The 22230-nt window shown below is 41.1% G+C and overlaps 1 protein-coding gene across 1 annotated transcript in view; it reads right to left on the bottom strand.

Annotated features, from left to right (window-relative positions):
- Positions 1-22230, bottom strand: part of chd7 (chromodomain helicase DNA binding protein 7) — a 68742-nt gene that overhangs the window by 11426 nt on the left and 35086 nt on the right. The window contains exons 5-25 of the mRNA XM_007245094.4: positions 20291-20422; positions 20050-20115; positions 18207-18262; positions 17611-17725; positions 16816-16899; positions 16408-16545; positions 16146-16267; positions 15242-15485; positions 14856-15032; positions 13997-14140; positions 12801-13077; positions 12334-12544; positions 11583-11778; positions 11150-11317; positions 10367-10546; positions 10106-10216; positions 8716-8921; positions 6403-6602; positions 5457-5616; positions 2908-2997; positions 2311-2417 (exon numbers count right to left, since the gene is read on the bottom strand). Of these exons, the coding sequence (XP_007245156.3) occupies positions 2311-2417; positions 2908-2997; positions 5457-5616; positions 6403-6602; positions 8716-8921; positions 10106-10216; positions 10367-10546; positions 11150-11317; positions 11583-11778; positions 12334-12544; positions 12801-13077; positions 13997-14140; positions 14856-15032; positions 15242-15485; positions 16146-16267; positions 16408-16545; positions 16816-16899; positions 17611-17725; positions 18207-18262; positions 20050-20115; positions 20291-20422 (3184 nt within the window). The remainder of the gene's footprint in view (positions 1-2310; positions 2418-2907; positions 2998-5456; positions 5617-6402; positions 6603-8715; positions 8922-10105; positions 10217-10366; positions 10547-11149; positions 11318-11582; positions 11779-12333; positions 12545-12800; positions 13078-13996; positions 14141-14855; positions 15033-15241; positions 15486-16145; positions 16268-16407; positions 16546-16815; positions 16900-17610; positions 17726-18206; positions 18263-20049; positions 20116-20290; positions 20423-22230) is intronic.

The following is a 22230-nucleotide window of genomic DNA, read 5'->3' as shown; positions in this document are numbered from 1 at the left end:
GACTAAAGAGGTTACAGCCCTAAACTCCACCCTGAATCATGCAGGCTACCTCATAGCCAAGCCCAGTCTACTAATGGAAAAACTGTTTGGAAAGTACAGTATCCTGAAACCACAGAGGTCCTCTGAATGAAGTGTTACAACTCTCACCTCTAAATAAAACCCCCTAAAACCATAAATACCGGATTTCCATCATAGCCTCAATAATGAGGAGGATTTTACAGGGAGGAAAGCTGAAACGAGTGCAGTTGTGGATGAAAACGCCCGTTGAAACTGTCCATGCAGAACAGATTTGAGGCTGCGGATCCCGGCCGTGCACGGCGGGGGAGATGATTGGCAGGCTGGACCCACTTCAGCTGAGAGCTGCTGATTTCCTCCCTCCTTTCCCTTCATCCATTCCTCCCTTCCTCCCTCCCTCCCTCCGCCTTTCTCCTCCCTTAGTCTCCCTCCCTCCCTCACCCCGCCCCTCCCCTGCCAGAACATCACATTTCAATTAGGATTTATGCGGTGACACATTGTTCCTAACTGCCGGCGCGGCCCGAGCCAAACTGTAATCATGAGGGGGTTTTATAGGCTATCATTCTTCCCTCTGCAGCGCGGGACCGCCACCTCTCCGCTGCCGCTTCCTCCCGAGACCTCCCCGCTGAATTGGGATTATGATTAAGAACAGGCTGCCTGTGTTGTACACACGCTTGTATGTGCGAGAGAGTGTGTGCGTGTAAGTTTTGGTACCTTTGTGAGGACCAGACATCCTCACAAGCATGGTGATGAGTCATAATTTGCCAGTTTGTGAGGACACTTTGGTTATCTTCAAATTTAAAGGCCTTTCAACAACAAATGGTACCATATGAACTTCTGCTCAATCGTTCGGTACAGCACATCTGAGTCACTATAATTTAACTGATCTTGTTAAAAAAAAAAACGTGTTGAGCTTAAATCAACCTGATAATACATCTCTACCAATTAGCAGACATGTTAGGCTAATAAAATTCACTAGATGGGACTGTGTCTTTCAGTAGTAAATATGAATTACCTTTAGTGTAATTTTCAGCATATTCTAGTTTCTAGAATTCATAGAAGAGGCTCTGATGAATGGATTTAGGGTACTTTATATGACCGATCATTATTATTATTTTGTATTTGTGGTTAGTGTTCTGATTTTATAATCATCTTAAATTTTCCATAGTAGCATGCATTTTAAAAACTTTGAGATATATATATATATTGTGAGGATGTTAAAAGGGTTAATCAGAAAATCTAAAAGGATAAAATGACACGATTCACATTTGCTCACTGAGGTTAAGTTTAGGTGTAGTAAATTAGCTACAGTTATAAATTAGTTACAAATATTTTTTATGTGAATGAATGTGAACGGTCCTCACAAAAATAGCAAAACCAACATTCATGTATGTGTGCGTGTGTGTACAGCAGAGTTAACGAGGCTGCGCTGGGCTCTAGGGAGCGAAAGAGCAAGCGAGCGAGAGCAAGAGAGCGCAAGGTTTCTTCGCAGACACTTGAGGAAGCCCTCGTCGTAGATTAATGGCAGCTGAAAGCGCAAGTGGCCGCTATTGAATAAGAAAAAGTGCATTTGACTACACATTTGATATCGTTACAAGCAAGATGCTGACAAATTCAGCCTCCAGGCTCTATTTCTCTCCCTCTCTCTCTTGCATGTTTACTATCCTAGAGAATATAAGATAATATAAGATAAGAACTTAAGGAAATGTGCTCCTATATGAAAATGTATAGGGCCTATGCGCTTTTTTTTAATACTATATTTATGTTTACTTGCATTTTGTTTAAATGGAATCTGGAGTTTCCAATAAATCAGATTAGGTGTTCAATAGCTCTAAACAACAGCGAATGTTGTGAGTATAAAAAAAAAAGGTGTCATCTTCAAACTAGTAAGTTGTAAAAATATAAAAATATCTTTATGAGCTTCAATAATCCACCATTTGAGCTCTTCCTCACAAGCTTTGAGCTTTGTTCTGATTGGCTACTTTATTCAAGAAAACAGTCAAGATTGAAAGTCTTTTCCCCTTGGTTTGGTTTCACACAAGGAAATTCGCAAGTGCAGCAAAATACATCACAACAAACCTTGTGAGCACATTTTCTCTGCTTATTGGTCAGAGCAGTCTTAAAGTAAATACAGGAAAGAAAATTTTGCATTTTGGTGCATTCCTCAAAAATATCATTATATATTTCAACAAACAGAGTGTATGTTAATATCACTACTGACTTCTTGTGAAATGTGGTAAACAAAAAAATTGTTTGTTTTTTTAATATAGCAATATCTGAGAGGGTGGAGCTTACCGTGCTTAAAGACTCCGATAAGGAGGGACTTGTCAGCCTCCAGGTCCCACCAATCGACGGGGACATCAGCGTGGAAGGGCTGCGGGATCCAGACATCCAGTTCGTTTCTGGAAGAAAAAAAGAAAAAGAGAGAGAGAGAGAGAGAACGTGAGTAAACACAGGAAGTGTGATTAAGCAGGAGATGGTCGCGGCCGAGAGTAATCTGATGAGGAGCGTGGTGGCAGCAGCGGCAAGGTCCATCCACAGACAGACATCTGGAAGGAAACGTGGCCATTAACACGCCGCATCTCATTTAGAGGCCATTTCTCAGCCTGGCCGTGCAGGGCCAACCTAATTATGAGCCACGGGCTCCTTAGAACTTCAGTCGAGACCTGGAGAGCATCATCAATATGGCGGGCACGTCCTCACATTATCCATGCATGCACATCTGGGTGGGGTGGGATGGAGGGGGTGGGGGCAGTAGAGGTAGGGGTTGAGAGGAAAAGGGTGGGGGAGGAGGAGAAGGTGATGGAAGGAGAGAGGAGATAACAGCAGGCAGGCTTTGGAGCGAGGGACGGAGAGAGAGAGAGAGAGAGAAAGAAAGAGAGAGATGCCAACCTTGAATCAGTTCCTTCCAGGATCCGGTCTGCCAGGTCTCCAATGACTTCCTGTCGCAGATAGTACAGCATGCGGACCCGCAGCAACACTCTGCCAAGGAGAGAAATAGAAAAAAAAACACAAACAAACAAAAAAAAAAAAAAAGTGTGAGTGAGAGAGAGATAAGAGCGACAAGAATAAAAGACTGAAAGAAAAAAAAAAAAAAAAAAAAGGAGGAGCAGAGCGGGCGCAGAGGGGAAAAACAAAAGCCTGAGCAAGTTTGGCCGCACCACTTCATGCCAGCAGCAGCGGTGGAGGCAGAGGCAGCAGCAGCAGCCGCCGCTCGTTGGCGTGTGCCACAGCTCATCCATCATCCTGCCAGGCCTGATTAGCCACGCTGTGCGCCAGCCTCCGCGCCTGACAGATGGCAGCACATAATCACCTCTGTGTGTGCCGCCTTTCACCCGCTTCCAACAGGTCTGCCTGGCTGGCACCTGGCCTGGCACCATGCCGCTGCTGTACGGGTGGGGGGTTCGGGAAGTGGGGGATGTGTGGTGGAGAGATGCCCGCCAGCCCTGGTCCCCCCTCCCTCTCTGTTCATTATGCTATGCCTCCACCCTCGCCCTCTCTTTCCTCACCCTTTCTTTTTCAGTCGCTCTCAAACTCCTAAACCACCTGACCCTCCCTCCCCCCCCCTTTCAGAAGTGCTCCATATCGCCCCCTGTCTACAGTCGTACACTCTCCCCTTTAAGTGTTTTCTACCACTTTGTCACCTTTACCCTACTATCATGGTAATTTAACTTAATTTAAAGCAGCATTAGGTGAAAATTTATATTTCTTGCTCATGCTGATATTAAAAGGTTAAATGCTTTATTTCTTTAAATATGTTATTGGGCTCTTATACAATACATTTACGTGAGCTCAAAAATTTTTGCACACCTCAAAATTGGCCATTGTCTTTTACATAGCAAAGTGAGCCATAAATGAGAATGGTCACCCATTAAAATGTGTATTTGCATTACTATACATTTATATCATCAATTGCATAAAATGTTTAAAAAGGTTATTTTATGCAATCATTTAGAGGACAATATCATCCAAAAAAAGGTGGGTAATTGATCAGCATGACCAATGATTTTATTCCCTCCCAAAACTATTTCCTACATATTTCAGCCACAGGAATACATCCTTTTCCTTAATTTCCTGTGCAAGTGCTGTTGAGAAGTTGTGAGGTAATAATGGGACGAGGCAGAAGTTCAGGGAGGGGCAGGCAGATGGCCGGCGGTTCGAGCGCCTCGAAATTTATCGACTCGGAACAACGCTTCCTCAGCCTGCTGCTCTCACACAGAGAGAAAGAGAGAGAGAGACAGAACGAGAGAGAGAGAGAGAGAGAGAGAGAGAGAGAGAACGAGAGAAAGAGACAGAACAAGAGAAAGAGAGCGAGCAAGCAGTGTAACCCCCTCCCCTCCCACCCACCTCCCTCCTTTTGCCTAAGCGAGACCCAACAATGCCGGCCTGGCAGCAGAAATTATTTATCAAATGAAACCAGAGAGGCCTCGCAAAACAAAAGAGGGCAGACAACAGCGTGCGATGGACAAGCGGGGCGAGACACAAAATAACTGAGCCTGGCTTGATGAGCAAAAGGGATAAATTATTGACAAGATCTTAAAATCTTTAATTTCAGAAATGTGAAACAGGGGGAAAAAAAAAAAAAAAAAGTGTTTCTCAGTTTCTCCCTCATTATTCAAACACTTGTGTGGTTTGGGGACTCAGGCTTTGTTGATTTGGCAAAATCATCCATGCTGATTTTTTTTAACCATGCCTCAGAAAGCATCTGAAGTATGGGTGCAACTATTTACAGCAAGAGGAAAATTAATACATTAGACCTGTCTTCAGGAAAAATCTCAATATTTGCTGTTTTTCAATCGACATGACTTTTACAATAATTTTACTAATGGAAATGCTCCAAAAACATTAGGATAGATTTTTCTTCTAGTTTAAATTAGTTTTGGAGATAAGAGTTTCCTACACATTTCCCAACTATCAGATCAACTGTTGTCTTCTCACATCTACAACCCTTCACTAACTCCCCTTTTAATGATAAACTTCACCCATGTGCACAGGTTTGGTCAGAGAGAAGTGGGTGTGGACGAGTTGGGCTCGTTTTAGGTAAAAGACTGGCTACAAGTTTTGAATCTAACACCTACATCCTAAGGTGTAGCCTGGCAGAGTGACCTATGCAGTTGGATTGTACACTTTTGTGGTGGTGTGTCTACATCACACTGTGGTTTAACCATGACTGCGGTGATGTGTAAGAGGGAACAGGAGGCTCGGCGGACCAATCACAGCTGCTGCTGTTTGTGTTGCACGCATGGTTACATTTCTGAAGAGGTGTGCATTTGAAAAAGCATAAATTGGCCTTTTTCTGAGCTATTTCAAAGTGTTGCATTAGTTTGGTAACTAAAGATTTATGATAATATTAACAAACTAATCTGAATATTGTTTTAAATAGAAGAGTTAAGACTTTATCAGCCTAACAAAGCTAATCCTTGCGCAGCATTAGCTCTTACTTGTTACAGTGATGTTTTAGATGCCTCTTGTAACTGTCCTCCTGGAGCAGAACGTCTGGGTTGCAGTCGGCCAGCCAGTCGGCCTGGGGCATGTGGGGCTGTGACACTGGCAGCTTGCCCTTTTTACCTTTACGTCCTCGGGGCACGGGAGCAGACAGGCCTACACACACAGGACACACACTGACTTAGACTTCGTAAGAGAACACTCTTCTTATCTAATCTTTATCTGCAGATACTTACACATGGACTGTAATTTGAAGAACCAAAAAAAAAATTAAATAAATGGAGAGCACCAGATCATCATATAACCAGGCAGTCTTGTTAGTAAATAGTTAGACAGTAGTTAAACTAAAAAAAAAAAAAAAAAAAACACGTTACCAAATATTATATGCCTCTATTTGATTATTTTGTAATTTTACAGAAATGCTTCATTTAGAAAATATTTTGTATTTATGGTCTGACCAATTTTTTTATTTTTTATTTTACCTTAAACTTCTATTACTCATAGAACATCATGATAATGATATGTACATCATTATCGTATGTCGCTTTGGACAAAAGTGTCTGCCAAAAGTAATGTAATTTATGAAACCATAATTTTAATTCACATTTATTTTCTGAAGTCATGCAAGCAGCTACAGGCTTTTATTTTTTTGTCAAACAGCTACTTGTTTTTGCCATGTATTTAAATTTCACAGATTCTTCTAATTTCTTATTATTGCATTTACAGATACAGATATTTGCACTCACTAAGAGTGTAATGAGTTTTTAACAGCACATTATTCACACTAATCAATTCTACATGCTACACATGCACTATATAGAGTTTAGGGTTTAGAACACTGGAATGTAAGGCATGGTTCACTGCTAGATGTACACCATATGTACCATACATGAGCATTCTCAGAACGGTATGCTTATTATTCTGAGGGTTGATCTGTCGTACCAGAGTGGTTGGAGAGTGTGCGGCTCTGCCCGTCCTCCGTTGGGGTGATGAGGTCCCAGATGAAGCTCTTAATGTTCTCGTCCCCCCGGTAATGCAGCAGGCAGTAGGCCAGGAGTGCTCGGCAGATAATCTCCACGTCCTGCTCTCGCAGAGGACGCTTGAAGCGCCCGTGAGCCAGGATGTCCCTCCAGCGGCCCCAGCTAGGTGAAGGGAGAAAACAGTCAGCCAGAAGAACCTAAGTTACAGTTCCGGGATCGGCATGTTCTGTTCTCTTAGTTCTGAGGTCTCACAGGTCAGGGACACAAGATTACAGGTTGTTGGATAGTCCAGCCACTTTTACGATGAATGCTGAACTGAGTGAACACAACAAGTAACTAAACATAAATGAAAACAACATTTTTAAATTAGGCTTAAATTAGGGCTGCACAAAATCAGATGTTCAAATCAAAGGAGATCTTTTAGGCTGTAAAAATTTGGTTCATGTAAATAATTCTTATTCAATGTAACAGATTTTAGTGTCTCTCATGAAAATGTAAAAGATAAAAAAAAAAAATTGTGTGTTTCCAATTTACACTGTCACACAACACAACTCATATGTTCCTCACCCTACATCACGATATATCATGTATATGTATGTATTACGGTACTGTAAGCAGTGTAATTCATTCTTTAAATCAATTTTAAGAAAACTGCCATTACAAAATTGGAATAAAATTTGTTCATTCTTACCCAATCAGAATCAGTGGTCAATCAGAGTTCAATCGCAGCACCAAACAAACTTTAAACTGATATGTTTTTTTTTAAAACCAACACAGTATTGCAAAATCAATACTGCATTACTTTAGTATAACTGATATTTTCTTATACGCCTAATATTGTGATTATATATTTTGGCTATTTCATTCAGCCCTAGCTCCTCTGTTTGTTGCAGACTCCAGCAGGCAGGAAAAAGCACAGGCTCTGGAATGGCTGGCATGGTCAGTGACCATGGGGAGACCCAGTGGCCTTGTTATTTGATGGAAGCACTCAAACTCTCAGAGGAAAATGGAGCTCTGCCCCGGAGGGATTTCTAGAGAGATGGCGAGTGCGCGCAAGAGTGTCTGAGCACCAGAAAGCATGAGCACGAGCATCATAGAGAGGGAAAAAAAAATAGATGGAGATCTGCTCAGATTCCACAGTCCTACACCGCTTTTTGTAGTAAAAAAAAAAAAAAAAAAAAACTACATCAGATGAGACAAAGCCCTCAGACTTGATGGATCTAATTTGCTGTGTAGCCAAGGGGTCTAGACGCGTCTGACTGAAAAGCAGTGAGGGAGGGGGTGAAGGGAGGGAATTTTAAAAATAATACTGGTCAGACAGACACGGTGCGTGCAGCCAGCCATAATTAGCGCTCAGAGTGAGTGCTGAGGCCGGGTGCTTAATTAACTGTGTACATTAGATAGCACTGTGTCTGCCACTGCCCGGGGACAGGCCAGTGTGACAAACTCGGACACAGCACTGCAAGCATTCAGATATTCAGAACCCAACCGTAAAACTAGGCGGGGCAAGGGAACGGGGTGTTTGGGCGGCGATGAAAGAAGCGATGCAGGAAGCAGAGTATCCAGTCTTGTGGCACTGGGATGGCCTTCCTGCTGTGGCCAGTTTCCATGGAGAGCTTTGGCTCGCAGCTTCACTGAGGGATCTTGGGGACGTGGCCTGGAAAAGCCAGCCAGCCTGCGTGGAGGTGGGGCTCGGGGGCTGGTGTATGATGTGTGTGGTGGAACTGGGACAGGAAGAGCGCATGTTGGTGAAGATAAAGCTGTGTGTGCCTGACGTGCTTTTGAAGATTCCAAGTGTCTACGGCAGCATCTTCCATGCAGATTTGACATATTTGTCACCACACACATCCTCCAATAGCAGCCTTCTCTTATAACACCCTCCAAACTCTGAAATAACCTTCCAAAAAATTTTCAGGACTCAAGCTTTAAGTCTAGAGTGAAACCCTATTCGTTTAGTTTAGCTTTTGTTGCCCCTTAAATAAAAGCTGCAGATCCAGGCAGGGGTCTACGGACATTATGGGTAAACTGATGCTGGTGCTGTTACCGGACACGATGCATACAATCACTCAAGACTGTTGACTGGAGGGGGCATATGCCTGAGTTTTAGGGTGCCCTTGTGTCTACAACCACTTTTCCACCGAGGGCCAAATGTACAGAGGGCAGACTGCTTTCTCACATTACTCACACTACTGATAAATGGTGCATTGTCTGTCTCTAGTTGTAAAAAACACTATATAGATACATTTAATTTGAGAACCCGCCAAGCTGAACTCACCCATAGACCAATAGATTCTTCTCCACTCGGAAGCACTCGCTTCGGGGGTAGCCCACGGCTTTGTCCTGGGGCCTCCGTGGTTTCTGAACAGGCTTGTCCTCAGAATCGCTCTCTAGCTCCGAGTACTCCATCAGCTCATCCTCCTTCATCGAGCTGTAGTGACGAGTCTGCTTCCTGACACGAGGAGTGTCAATCACTAGGGTATTCTGATAAGAGACGAAATTTGCTGTTAGAATACCCAAGAATAATAAATAAAAAATATGGTCATATACAGGTATCTGAAAGTATAGGCACATAAAATTAGACTAAAAAAAATAACAAAATATCAATGAGCACAACACTCTAAAGCACTAAAAACTGTACATCAAGTTTTGGATTCCGGTATTTTATGACAAATCAATAGTGCAAACAAAAATTTGCACATAAAATGGAACTAACTGCACACAAATAGTTTTAAAGAAATTTACACTTTCACATGGCTACAGTACTGTGCACAATATATGAACAATCTGCAGATATACTTAGAGGCGGGCAGTATGACGATATTTCGATATTTGTATCATACTGCAATAGAAAAAGCATATCTAGGATATTAGTGGCAAAATAACACTGACCCAACTTCATTACAGTGTTTTTAAAAAAAAGTATTAATTGGATTTTCTTTTTTATGAAGATCATTGTACTATGCATGAAAGTTTCAATACTAGTATAAGAATCTGCCACTGCTGATGCACAGCGTTGAGAGAGTGAGAGGGGGACAGAAAGAGAGAGGGAGAGATCTGTCTGCTCCATCTATACAATGTTTAGATTAAGAGCTCTGCTCAAGGGCACCAGCAGAATACAATATTGTGATAAAGCACTTTTCGCTCCGATGTCGAGTGACGTTTCCATTCAGCAGCCGTAAGCTGCTTAGAGCCTGAAATTCTCCTGAGTGGAGAGAACAGTGGTAATTACAGAAAACGCTTCCCATGGCCAAGTTTAAACAATTTCGCCTTTGCCCAATTACGACTACATTCCACGCACTGTTAGCCTGGGGAAATAAGCCTCATTAATTATGCTCAGATAGCATATTTATGAGGAGTGACACCATCGAGTGCTGGGGAATCCACTCAGACCTGGATTTTCCCCGCCTTTAATTATCAATCTTCAGCTGCAGCAAAGGAGGCGATACCCGTCAGAAGGCTGCTAATGCGTGACCCCGGCATTAATGAAACAATGATTAACAGTCAGCTATAAATCCCTCACACATCGCTACACAAGTGAGAGAGCAGGAGATTAGCGCATGGCTTTAACTACATCTCCCGAGGCACGAGGCATTGCTTCACAAGCGGGCATCCTCATTCCATCTTAATAATAAAAAAAAAAGAAGAAGCAAAAAGCGAGGTCTTACCCTGCCGTTGATGGCGTCGAAGTCCAGCTCTGCTTTCTTTGCCCATTTCTGCCAGAAATCTGGGTCCTCCAGAGAAATATCTGTCCTATTCCCTGAGGAAACGAAACTCGCCTGGTGAGGGAAAAGGAAAATAAATTAACACAAACAAACATTTCAGCCTTTAATTAGAGTTATTTATAGGGTAACATGAAAGTCAAGTCAGCCGAAACGAGGGTAAATACATTGATCTATTAACCTCAGCTAATAATGCTGCTAAATTACCTTTGCAAAAGTAGAGCCTTTTCCCTCAGACTCAATGGTGATTGTCTGAGTGCGTCTCTGTAAGATCTGGTCAATGTCCTCTTCGCAGAATTTAGAGCCCTCGTCCTCCTCGTCCATTAGGGCTCCATACGCTCCTTTGCGCAGGAGGTCCTCAATCTCCTTCTTTGAGAGCTGCTGAACCTGAAACATCACGTTCATAACGCAGTCAGTATTTGCAGATAACATGTAGTTACTGATATCCAATAGAGATTTAAGGAAGGGGATAAGAAAGGATTGCAAGAAGGATTTAATGAAAGAATAAAGAATTGAAAGAAGTAAAGGAGCAAGGAAAAAAAGTAAGGAAGAATAGAAAAGTAAAGAAGGGCTGAAGGAGTGAAATAAATGGAAGGAAGCCAGAAAAGGACAAAATGCAGGTCAAAAAGAAGGTTGGAATGTCCAAACGAAGGAAAAAGTTGAAGACAAAATAAGAACTAAAGAAAATAAAAAGGAGGCTTGAAAAGTCAAGGTGGATTGAAGAAAGAAGAAAGAAGAGACAGTCAGTCAGGAGGTAAACCAAAGATAGAAAGAAGTAAAGAAAGTTTTAAAAAGGCAAAAACTGATTGAAGTATGAAAAGAAGGAAGAATTGAAGGATACAGAAAGGTAGTCTTAGAGGCCCATTGAGGAGCTGCCAGCACGTGGTGGAAAGTATGTATGCATGTGTAATAATGAACCATCTGGAACAGAGTTTAGAGCTTCAAACACAGCTCCATAAAAAGGAGGTGCAGTGAGTGAGCAGGTCGTACCCCATTGGCTGCATTCTCCCTTCCGCTCATGGACTGCAGGACAGCCTTGTCGAGTCCCAGCTTTAGACTGGCCTTGTCAAACATCTCCCTCTCGTAAGAGTTCCTGGTGATGAGGCGGTAGATCTTTACCGCCTTGCTCTGTCCGATCCTGTGGCATCTCGCCTGTGCCTGAAAGAGCAGCAGCAGAGAGATGGAGGAGTCAGACACTCACACTCATACAAAACCTGACTGAACAGACACTCGCTGACGACCGGCAAACTGCTCCGGTTGCATAATACAAGAGCCAAATTCCATCCATTCACTCAGCTGGAAGCGTTCTTTTATGAAAGGGCTTTTGTTAAATAAAAAAACGTTTCCCACGGGTGCTACCGTCGGTGCAGCTCGCTGCTAATGACCTGCAGCCCTGGAGCAGGAGGAGGAGGCTGGTGCTCACCTGCAGGTCGTTCTGAGGGTTCCAGTCAGAATCGAAGATGATGCACGTATCAGCAGCAGTCAGGTTAATGCCCAGGCCTCCGGCGCGGGTGCACAGTAGGAACACAAAACGGTCTGAATCAGGCCGAGAGAAGCGGTCAATAGCTGCCTGCCGGAGGTTACCCCTCACTCTGCCATCGATACGCTCATATGGGTACCTGCAGCACAGGAAATGCAGACCTTTTTTAAAAAAATAAATTTACACACCTTAAAGTAAATGGCTGACAAATTTAAAAAAGGGCAGATTTTAATGTCACTGTTAATTTAGTTCAAATCCAGAAACAGGTGCATTGTAACGATAAAAACTAAAAGTTATTTATAATTTATGTATTTTCTGGTGCTGATAAAGATAAAGAATGTGATTTAATGTATTTTGCTCTTTTTAAAGAGCCTGGTGACACATTTGTGCTTATTTTTTTTTTATTTTATCTTCATAATTTTTAATAGTTTACATTTTTTACTTTTTTTTTGAAAGACAGCTGGTAGTTAAACATAGTTCACAATTGACAATGTGTATAAAGTAAAAAAATATATAATTAAACATATTTAAGCATAATCACAGTGATTATTTTATCTTAATCATTTTAAATGACATTTAAAAATCAATTATTGAAATTGTGAGACTAATATGTATTTATATTTTTTTCCAACAGCCATAATATTTTTTTTGTCATGTTCTGGTGTTTGTTGCAGTGATTTGTAGGGATTTTTACCGTCGCTGGATAAGGTAGTCCTCCAGGATGTCCAGACAGCGCACCATCTGAGAGAAGACGAGTACGCGGTGGCCGCCAGCTTTCAGCTTGGGCAAGAGCTTGTCAATCAAAACCAGCTTTCCTGCAGCCTGGATCATGGCCTGCAGGTGGAATTCTGGGTGTTCTGGAGGGTGGGTCTCCCTGAACTCCTCCATTATCTTCTCCTCAGCACCTATAGGGCGGTTTAAAAGGACAAAACAATGAATGAATGAATAAAATAAATAAATAAATAAAATTAATCTTGGTCTTTGACCAAACACCATTTTGTTTGGTGATTTTACACTGAAATGAAAATATAGTCTACTACTAGGATTAATCCCAGTCTGGGAAACTGACCTTATATGTACATGTATCTGTGGACACCTTCTCTAACAAATACTGAATTTAGATACTTTAAGCTTCCACAGTTACGTGTCGAGTGTTCTCACCGTTGATGAGGTAGGGGTGATTACAGCACTTTCTCAGCTCCATCATGGTATTCAGCAGGTTGGGGACACTAGACCCTCCGCCCCCTCCGCTGCTGCCGCCGCCGCTCTTAGACAGGAAGGCGAAGTTTTTCTCCAGAATGGCACGATAGTATTTCTTCTGCACGTTGGTGAGCTCAACCTCAATGATGGTTTCCTCTTTCGGGGCCAGGTTCTTCTCCACATCCTCTTTAAGTCGTCGCAGCATCATGGGCTTTAGGATGCCCTGCAGCTTTTGCACCTGAAACAGCAACACCCACCACTCGTGTCAAACATTTTATCTCTCCGGGGGAAAAAGGCAGGGTAAATAAAGGTCAAACTAATGCAAACGATGACTTATTTCTATATTTATTAGTGATGTCAATTACTTTAAAAAAATCTAAATAATAAAAACTGTGATAGTCATTTTTTTCTTCTTAGGACTTGAGCTTTTAATAGTGGATATTTAAATATAAATAAAAGAAGTAATGTAGGACTGCCAAAACGTAAACATAGTTATACTAGTGGTGAAAATTAGTGTAGAGTGATGCGTCTGGTAAACAAAGAGCCTTTTTAAACTTTAACAAAGCTTTAGCATTAGTGTGCGATCAGGTTTTTTACGATCAAATTTGAGGAAAAATGTCACAGTACTTAAAAACATGTATAAAATCGGAGTTAAACTGACTTTTTATCCAATCAGAATTTCAGAATATGAAGGAGACACTGCTATTTAGTGGCTGAGGTTTAAATACTAAATGAACCACCTCTGACACCAATTTTAACATCCAAACCAATGCCATTGGGTTGATTTAAATCGATGCAGAACTGCAAACATTGCAATACTCTGATATAGCGGTGTTTCCTTACACCTCTGTTATAGGGATATGTATTGACAAGAACATAGGACACATCTTGCAGGCTGGGTTTAAATAACAAAATGAACCACTGACATCAACCTTTACAGTTAAAACAAAAGTTACCAATCAATCAATGTTTTAAAAACTGTATAAAAATATGATACTTCAATAAACTGATCATTTCTTACACCTCTACACTACATCATTGCAGATTAAAGCTCATTTGTAACAAAATATGTTTTAAAAAGGACAATATGCTGTCTCTATAAGCTGCAGAGCAGCAAGTCAAATTTAAAAAGGTTAAAGAGATGATGAACGTTGTACCTGTTCCTCAGTTTTGAGATCTCCAAACTCCTGCATAAAGGTGGACTCTGAGGGGAAGCGATCTGGCTCCAGGAAGTTGAGCAGACTGAAGAGTTCCTCCACAGTGTTTTGCAGCGGTGTTCCTGTCAGCAGGACTTTGTGCTCCTGCGGGATATAAAGAGGCTCGTTAAAAATCACGACCCACCGTCCCAGGTGAATAAGAAATTTAATAGAAGGGTCATCTGCAGCACATTAATCAAAGCTCCTAATCCAGCACCTCCTGAGCTCCATGGCCAAACGGTTCTGCAACTAGCACCCCCTCAACCCCAGCCCTGCAGGACTAAGATTACTAAAAGCTGGCATTTTGGCTACTCTAATTGGTATGACACTCCAAACATGAAAGGCTTTTCTCAGCTTGGCCTTGTCAGAAGCATTTGGTGTTGAGGCACACAAAAATGAAATTAGCAGAACGCACATATTTAAGAGGCACTCACAGCTGAAAGTGTAGGAAAGTAAGAGCATTTTCAACACTTGAATAAATGGGTACACCCAGGGGAAATTCTTGGCTGGTGTGAGGGAAGGGCTTATTATAGCTGGTTTATTTTCACACTAGAACTCCATCCGAACTGTGGATATTAGCAAAATTCCATGCCATACAAGTTGCTTTTTATAATTTTAATTGCATATAAATATCCCAGGAAGAGAGTTTTGGGATGCTTTGCCTTTCACTGTACAGAACACAATCCACAAAAACGGACAGTTTTTATACTTTACCAAATGTACTGAACACTTGGAGCATGCCCACTCGCGTCCCAAAAAAAAAAAAAAAAAAGGCTAGAATGAAAACGCCCCAACAATAAATGAGCAGTGAGGAACTAACCATGTCCATCATTTTGAGTCCCTCCAGCAGCTTGCAGTTTCTGTTTTTCAGTCGATGAGCCTCATCAATAATCACACAGCGCCAGGGAACGCTACGAAGCTCTGGGCAGTCTGTGAGGATCATCTCGAACGTGGTGATGATGGCATGGAATTTGTAGGCTCCCTTTATCACACGACCCTACAGAGAGGAGGGCAAAATAACATCTATTTTTGTATCCGTTAAGTCATTGCTAACAAATTATGTGCGTTTGCAGGAACCTAGTAATGCAATATAAAAAGATACAGGGGTTATAAAATAATATATTCTTTAATAAATCGTGATACTGCAAGCAAAGCAATATGATATACTAAATTGATTAAATCAATTATTAAATAAAAGGTATTTACCTGTGCATCCCTGTAGTTCATCTCATATGCCTGGATGGTCCTTCGGCTGGCCTGGCTGCCGTGGTAGACGACCACATTGAGCTCAGTCCACGTCCGGAACTCCCGTTCCCAGTTGGGTATGGTCGAGAGAGGTGCAATAACCAGGAACGGGCCGTGAATGCCCTTCAGGTAGATCTCGTAGAGGAAGGTGATGGACTGGATGGTTTTTCCCAGACCCATTTCATCAGCTAATATACAGTTTCGTCTGAAATAGAATAAAAAATAAATAAATAAAACAGAAAATGTAAAAGCAGCGGGGAAAATGAAAGGTGGGGGGATTAATTTAGTGCTTGCCAAAAGGAACACTGGGACAAGATTCAAGAGGTTCATTAAAATCCTTTATTTACACAGAGAAAATGACTTAGGTCTGTCACAATATCTACATTTTTTATTTATTATAAAATAAAGAGAAACAACCATAACCTTTCTTATTGAAAACATATTAATATGAATGAGCTGGTATGTCAACTTTTTTGTATAATATTTCATATTGAGAAAAGCACAATGACAATAAAGTCGACTTAACACTTTAAAAATAGAAGCTTAATTTTATTAAGGATTTGTTTATTTTGTACTCATTTAAAACATTTATTTCAATTTACATGTCTTTCAAATCTTAAAAATTAAATGCTAATTTTTGATAAAAGTAAATGTATTATGCTAATATTAATAATTTCCATTGCATCAAATGGTCTTAAAATAACTAACATTGTTTATTGCAGTTATTTAAGGGATTAATATATATAGTCCACAGAAGCACAGTTATCATGACAGGCCTAGGTGTAATGCTTGTGGCCTTACAGTCTGTGTTTATAAGGGTGAGAGGCAGTGCAGCTGGACGCCGGAGTAATAATTGCATACATACGTGTTATACCAGTTGAAGAGCAGCCAGTTGACTCCTTCCAGCTGGTATTCCCTGAGTGCGTTGCCGTTTTTATACTCCCTGGAACTCTCGGATTTCTGCCAGTCGCTGGTGGGAGGTCGCTCCTGTTTCAAATAAAACAATTCCCGTTAGTGGTTTTCAGCAAACCGCAAGAACGTGGCCCTTTTCCCTGCGCCCCTGCTCTCGCGCTCTCTGCACTCAGAAGAGAAAACAAAGCGAGATGGAGAAGAGTGCCAGCCCTCACCACACGCTTCGTCTCCGGCTCTCGCGCCATCACTCGCTCAAAGTCCTCTATCTTGCTCTGGTCGATGTCGGCCTTCAGCTCCCACGTGCTGTCCTCGTAGGGCAGAGAACACCACTTCACCAGGTACAGAGTGACCGTCTGAAGGACAAAAGAGACGAAAAAAGTTGGAGCATACCCTATCATACTGCAATAATCTATGCCAGAAGTTATATTGCATTCAACAATATAGTATTAAAACGCTATAGATAAAAGTTAACATATGTTAACTTGCAGCCTGGCAGAAGACCATTAAACTGAACTTCAAACTATGTTTTAGTGGTTCAACTGCTGCGTTTGAATTAGTTTCACAGCTCATTACAAACATTAAAATACAAGAGATTAAAATAAAATACAACAACTGTTACCCACCTCTCCATTTTCATCAGTGCTCTCAGACACATCCAGAACCCTGTCCACTTCCACATAGTCTGGATTAAAAGGTTCATCATCCATCTGGGAGAGAGAAAGCAGACGAGTATTAAACAATGCACACTTTGAATGTATATAAATTGAGATACTATATAGGTAGAGATACTTCAATACTTCATGCACCTGGATCATCATCATTACCATATTCTACTAGATGTAATATATGTATAAAATATTTATATTTATGTTGTAAATGTGGCTTTATATATCCATAATATATATAAGCAACATATATATTATATATCTGGTGCTCAGTGGTTCAACTGCAAAGAAATTTAGGCACTTTCTCTACATTTCTTTACCCATTTCCTAGATGTTTCCTTTAGGATTTGTATAAACCTTCTACGTCAGTCAATGAGGTCTTGTTCAATTACATTCACATTTAATTACAGTAAGTTGATCATGTAATTTTCACAGGCCTACACTAAAACCTAGATGTACAGAATGTATGGGTTGTATGGTTCTAGAGGGAAAACCCCATTTTCACTACAGAACTTTCACATAGGATGTGAATTTTTTTTGGGCTTCTGATTTGCCTCAGCAGGAGGAGAGCAGAAGATAGTCGTGAAGTGCTCCGTTTTATGGTCTGTTCAAAAAGCCATCATAAATATACGCAACAGTGCATGACTGCACACTGCCACCATTATCAGCACAAGCTGTAAAAGAAGGGGGTGGGGGGCGTGTAGGGAAAAACAAAATGGAGGAGATACTGGGATATGGAGGGCAGGTACTGACCTCACTAAGGAAGTTGTTGAGTGCCTGTTTGGCTTTGAACCTTTTGATCTTCTGGTGGATCCTCTTGTCCTTCTCTAGCTCTTCAAGGTCCGCCCAGCGGCAGTGCAGGTAGGAGCTACGCAACACAACAGCACCCAAAGAGAGTTTGTTTTAAATTGAAATAATCTAAGCATAGTTGTTCAAAAGCTTTAGATAATTGAACAGTGAGGCAGAGGTAGACAGTGTGAGAAATGATCTAATATACTTTATATTATAAATATTTTGCAGGTGAGAAAAAGTTCCAGCTTAGCATCCTGTGTCTGAATACTTAACTCATTATTTGCCAAATTATCAATTAAACCGTTGTAAGTTTTTCCTTTAACATAAGCTATATAAATATCTAATTTTATTAATCAGCTTATTGACAAGGTCACCACATATTAAGTCACATCATATTATAGTACATTGATCTGTAAATTGTTGTAGCAAAAATGCAGTAGATAGTATATTTCTATTGGTAAACAAAAGACAATACATTAGAATACACAAACAATTAAAAATATTTAATAATTCCTCGTGGAAATAACATTATGGCACATTATACAGCTGATACTTACAAACTCTTAAATTTGACGTAAAATTCCTCAACCTCCACTTCGTCTCCAGACTCCAGCTTTAAAAGGAGAAAAGCAGAATGGGTCGATTAAGTTTTATTATGGGCGAGGTTCGGTGTTTAACTTAATACTTTTAGTTTAGTACAAATTAATATATTCTATTTACGTCAGTAATAATAGAAGCTTTTATGGACATTTTGGCAAGGTATTTAAAGCATTTTAATTTCAGTATGTAATCCTTATTTTAGAGCATAATGGATTGATTGGGTTTTAATTTTGACAGGGTTTAGTGTTTGTTTAACTTAACACATTTAAGAGTTCATAAGAGCCTACAAATCACTGCTGCAGAGGAGGAGAGAAGCACGAAAGAAAAAGAAAAAAAAAGTTCACACTCCATGTTTTCAGCACGCTTCCTGTGACGAAACGAGGAGTTCTTATTTTCTTGGCACGCGCAATTTTGCTGTTGTCTGCAGTGCCCCGAGACGATAGCAGAACGACAGTGAGTGAGACGGCGGAACACAGTTCCCAGTCTCTCAGTGAAGAGCAGTGCGGTGTGCCTGAGTCATGAGTCATGAATCACTTCAGCCCTCCGCCGCACACACAGCTCCACTCGCAGGGAGCTGACCCGGGCCTGGCTTCCTGCCAAAACCACAGCGCTACGCCAGACGCCAAAACCTACCATTTCCTCGGGCGGGAGCCCATTTGCAGCTGCGCTACTGAGAGCCGCGTGTGCCGGGTGTGTTATTTTTGGCTGGAGGACTCGCGGCACCGTTCTGAAAGGTAGTAGCGGAGCGTACAGCACGGTTTCTTCTAAAGCTGAGAGTAATCGCCCCGAGAGGAGGTTCCCTCACTTCGTATTTGTCACCAGGCGCCTCACAATTCTATTACCGCACAGCAGCCATGGATCAGCAGTACTGGAATTCATTACAGGACTTGTGTTCTTGCCTTCAGAGTGGAATAAAATCTTCCTCTCTGAGCTCCTCAGCATTCTAGACTCTGAGCCTGGAGTTCTTCAGCTCTTGAAACATTTCAGAGCACATCACTTATTTGCTTGCTTGTTAACACTGTGAAAACTGGGTTTATTAGACGGTCCTAATACATAAATCAAGTATTATCTGGTAATAACTTAAGATTAGAACTTAGTCAGTAATGTTTTTACAGGATTCTTAAGCTTACAATGCAGTTCATAGACTAAGTGCACCAACAAACTATCACATCCTGTCATCATCACCTACATGGACGGTGGTGAGTGGTGACAGGGATGGGGATTCTTTACACTGATTGGTTTGTAGAAAGTTTAGCAAGTTGCCTTCCCAAGTGTTGTGCCAAATACTGCCTCCCTGCCAGAATCAGTCTCCGTTAGAACGCAGGCAAGTCCTACGGCAGAATGAGTAACAGATTCCCGTCAAGATTCCTTTTTTTTCTGGATATAAATAAGGGTTAATCTACTGTTACAGTAGATACAGGAATCACCACCTTGGTAATCTGTTGCATCCGTACTGCTGCGTGACAGTCCGCACTCCAAAAGGACACTGCATCTATTTTTTCTTCTATTGTTTAATGGGTGAGTAAAATAAAATGGCTGCCCAACCTTTTTTTTTTTTAAAGTAACTTAATCTACTGAAAGTATGTTTTTCCACTGGCAGACATTTTTACTTGTTTTATCAACATTTCTTGACACACACACAAAAAAAAACTTTAATTACCTTAAATAAACTTCTGTAAATACAACAAATCATTTAAAACAAGTACAAGAAATAAGTGATTAATTATTATACTATTACATAAGATGAGAAATATTATATATCACTGATTGCTTTATAGCCCTTTATTATTCAACACTCACTTGTTTCTTGACCATACGCAAGCCCATAATCTTCTCCACAACTGGGCCTTCAGCATCAGGCACCTCCTAAAACACATGCACACAAAGTGACAGTGATAAATCAGTGAGGGAACATGCCTCCAGCACAGCAACAAACAGCTGTTTACGTCAGCAATTTTCCACCTCCGCTGTGGTGACTCCAACACACAAACACACACACACACACACAGAGTGAGAGAGAGAGACAGCTTGCAGTACTGACCGTCTGTTCTGAAGTAGTCGAGGGTGATTTGGGTCCAGGAGAATCATCCCCATCGTCGTCTTCGTCAGAGATCCTGAACTCCAGGTCTTCAGTGTAACGCTTTCTCTTTACCTGCCGGCTAGAGCGTCTCTTCTGCGGGCAAGCAAACACAAATACAAAGCAATAAATCAATGAATAGCTTCTTCACCGTACCCATAAATAACTTAATAAATATAATTAATAAAGTCTGGTCACAACTATTAAACTGACAGCAAAGAGTCCTGGGGAATGGTATGAGCAGAGATCTCTGCAATTATGTCATTGTTACGCTTTTATTCCATCTTCCACTAATTTGTACCATACGCTGCAGATGGTTTATAAAATGGAATGTCTTAACTGAGGCTTATAAAAAAAATTCCTAACACTGACCAAGGACGAACTGTTCATTTTTAAGATAACTGTCCAACAATATATTTTGCTAATATCTACACAGCACAGAGTGTAATAGAAATGCACAATCCCACTTTCTTTTTTAATACAAGTACAAAGCATTTAAACAATGACATATATTAATATCTTTTCTTACAAATTACTCTCAAAAAGAGCTGTTTATTTTTTTTAAGATCTTTACTTCAAAGACGCATCTGAAAAAGATGGCCAGGCCAAAATTATTAAAAAACACTCAGTGCTACTGTAGTGTTAGCATGGCAGCTACGAGTCTCGTCCCACATCCCTACCAATGCATTAGCATGCTGGCTATAGACCTTGTCTATGCACTGCTACTATGGAATTAACAAGTCGGCTCCTCCAACTTTGCTAGTGCAACGTTAGCACTCCCTCCACAGGTCTCATCAATCAACTACAATGTTAGTGGATTGCTAACAGGCCTTGCCCAATTTAGCTACCAAGGTTTTTGAATCCCAGCTACTTGCCTTAACCACCATTGCTACAAGCAATAGAATACCGGCTACAGGCCTTGTTTGATTTTGCTACTGTGGTGTTAGCAGACCAGCTACAGACCTTTACCAATATAGCTGCCAAGGTGTCTGCAAGCAGGCCGCTGGCCTCTTTCACCATCACTACAGGCATGCCGGATATTGGCCATTCAAATACTGTTACTGCACTACATTTTAAGGCTCTGGGAGCAAGGCTTAAATCATTTTATGCCACAGCATTTTTTTTTTTACCTAATCAAAGAGCTTCTGTATTCCATAATGAAATTCTATTTTGTTGAAATTCCACTGATGATTTTATTCTGACAATGTCAGCTCTGCAAAATTAGGCAGTTTTTCTTCATCCTGACCAGTTCAATAAGAAAAAAAATGAAAGCCAGCCCAATTTCCCAGTTTTAACATGGTCCTCTTCAGTGGACCTTGCAACCACAGCTCAATCTGGCAAAGCACATTTTCTACAACACAATATGGCGGACTCAAAAACAATCCCCTTTCTAACCACAGCCACATCCACACCACCCATGTGTGGCAGCCATGTTGACAATGTCTCATCCACAAAACAAAGGAAAGCAGCCAATCGGTGAGCTCGCCCAAGATTTGGTCCAGAACAGAAAACTGCAGATGGTCTGAATTGGCTGGTCCTGCCGCTGCCTAACGGGGCGGTGGATCACAGCAGGCCGCAACCAGAATTGCACCGGGGCAGGCCTCCAAAACGAGGTAAAAACGACATCACAGTGGACCAGTGAGGTAAAGCAAAATGAAGATCAACAAAAAATAAAAATCTATAATAGTAGGGGTAGTAGATAGATTATTGGAAATAATGAACAATCTACAAATTCTGATGCTTACTAAACCTTTCCTATACTAAAAACTGGAATGCAAAATCTATCTATTCTGAATTTCTATTTTTGTGACAATTCCAGGGTCATCTATTTATATAGAGTTTCGAGACAAAACTCAAATGAATGAGGCCCTGAGTTCAGTTACAGGCACTGTTCACTCTTTCAA

The sequence above is a fragment of the Astyanax mexicanus genome, chromosome 18 (assembly GCF_023375975.1).
Source record: "Astyanax mexicanus isolate ESR-SI-001 chromosome 18, AstMex3_surface, whole genome shotgun sequence".
Lineage (NCBI taxonomy): Eukaryota > Metazoa > Chordata > Actinopteri > Characiformes > Acestrorhamphidae > Astyanax > Astyanax mexicanus.
The sequence above is the reverse complement of the archived record's forward strand: the minus strand, read 5'-3'. Positions and strand labels throughout refer to the sequence as shown.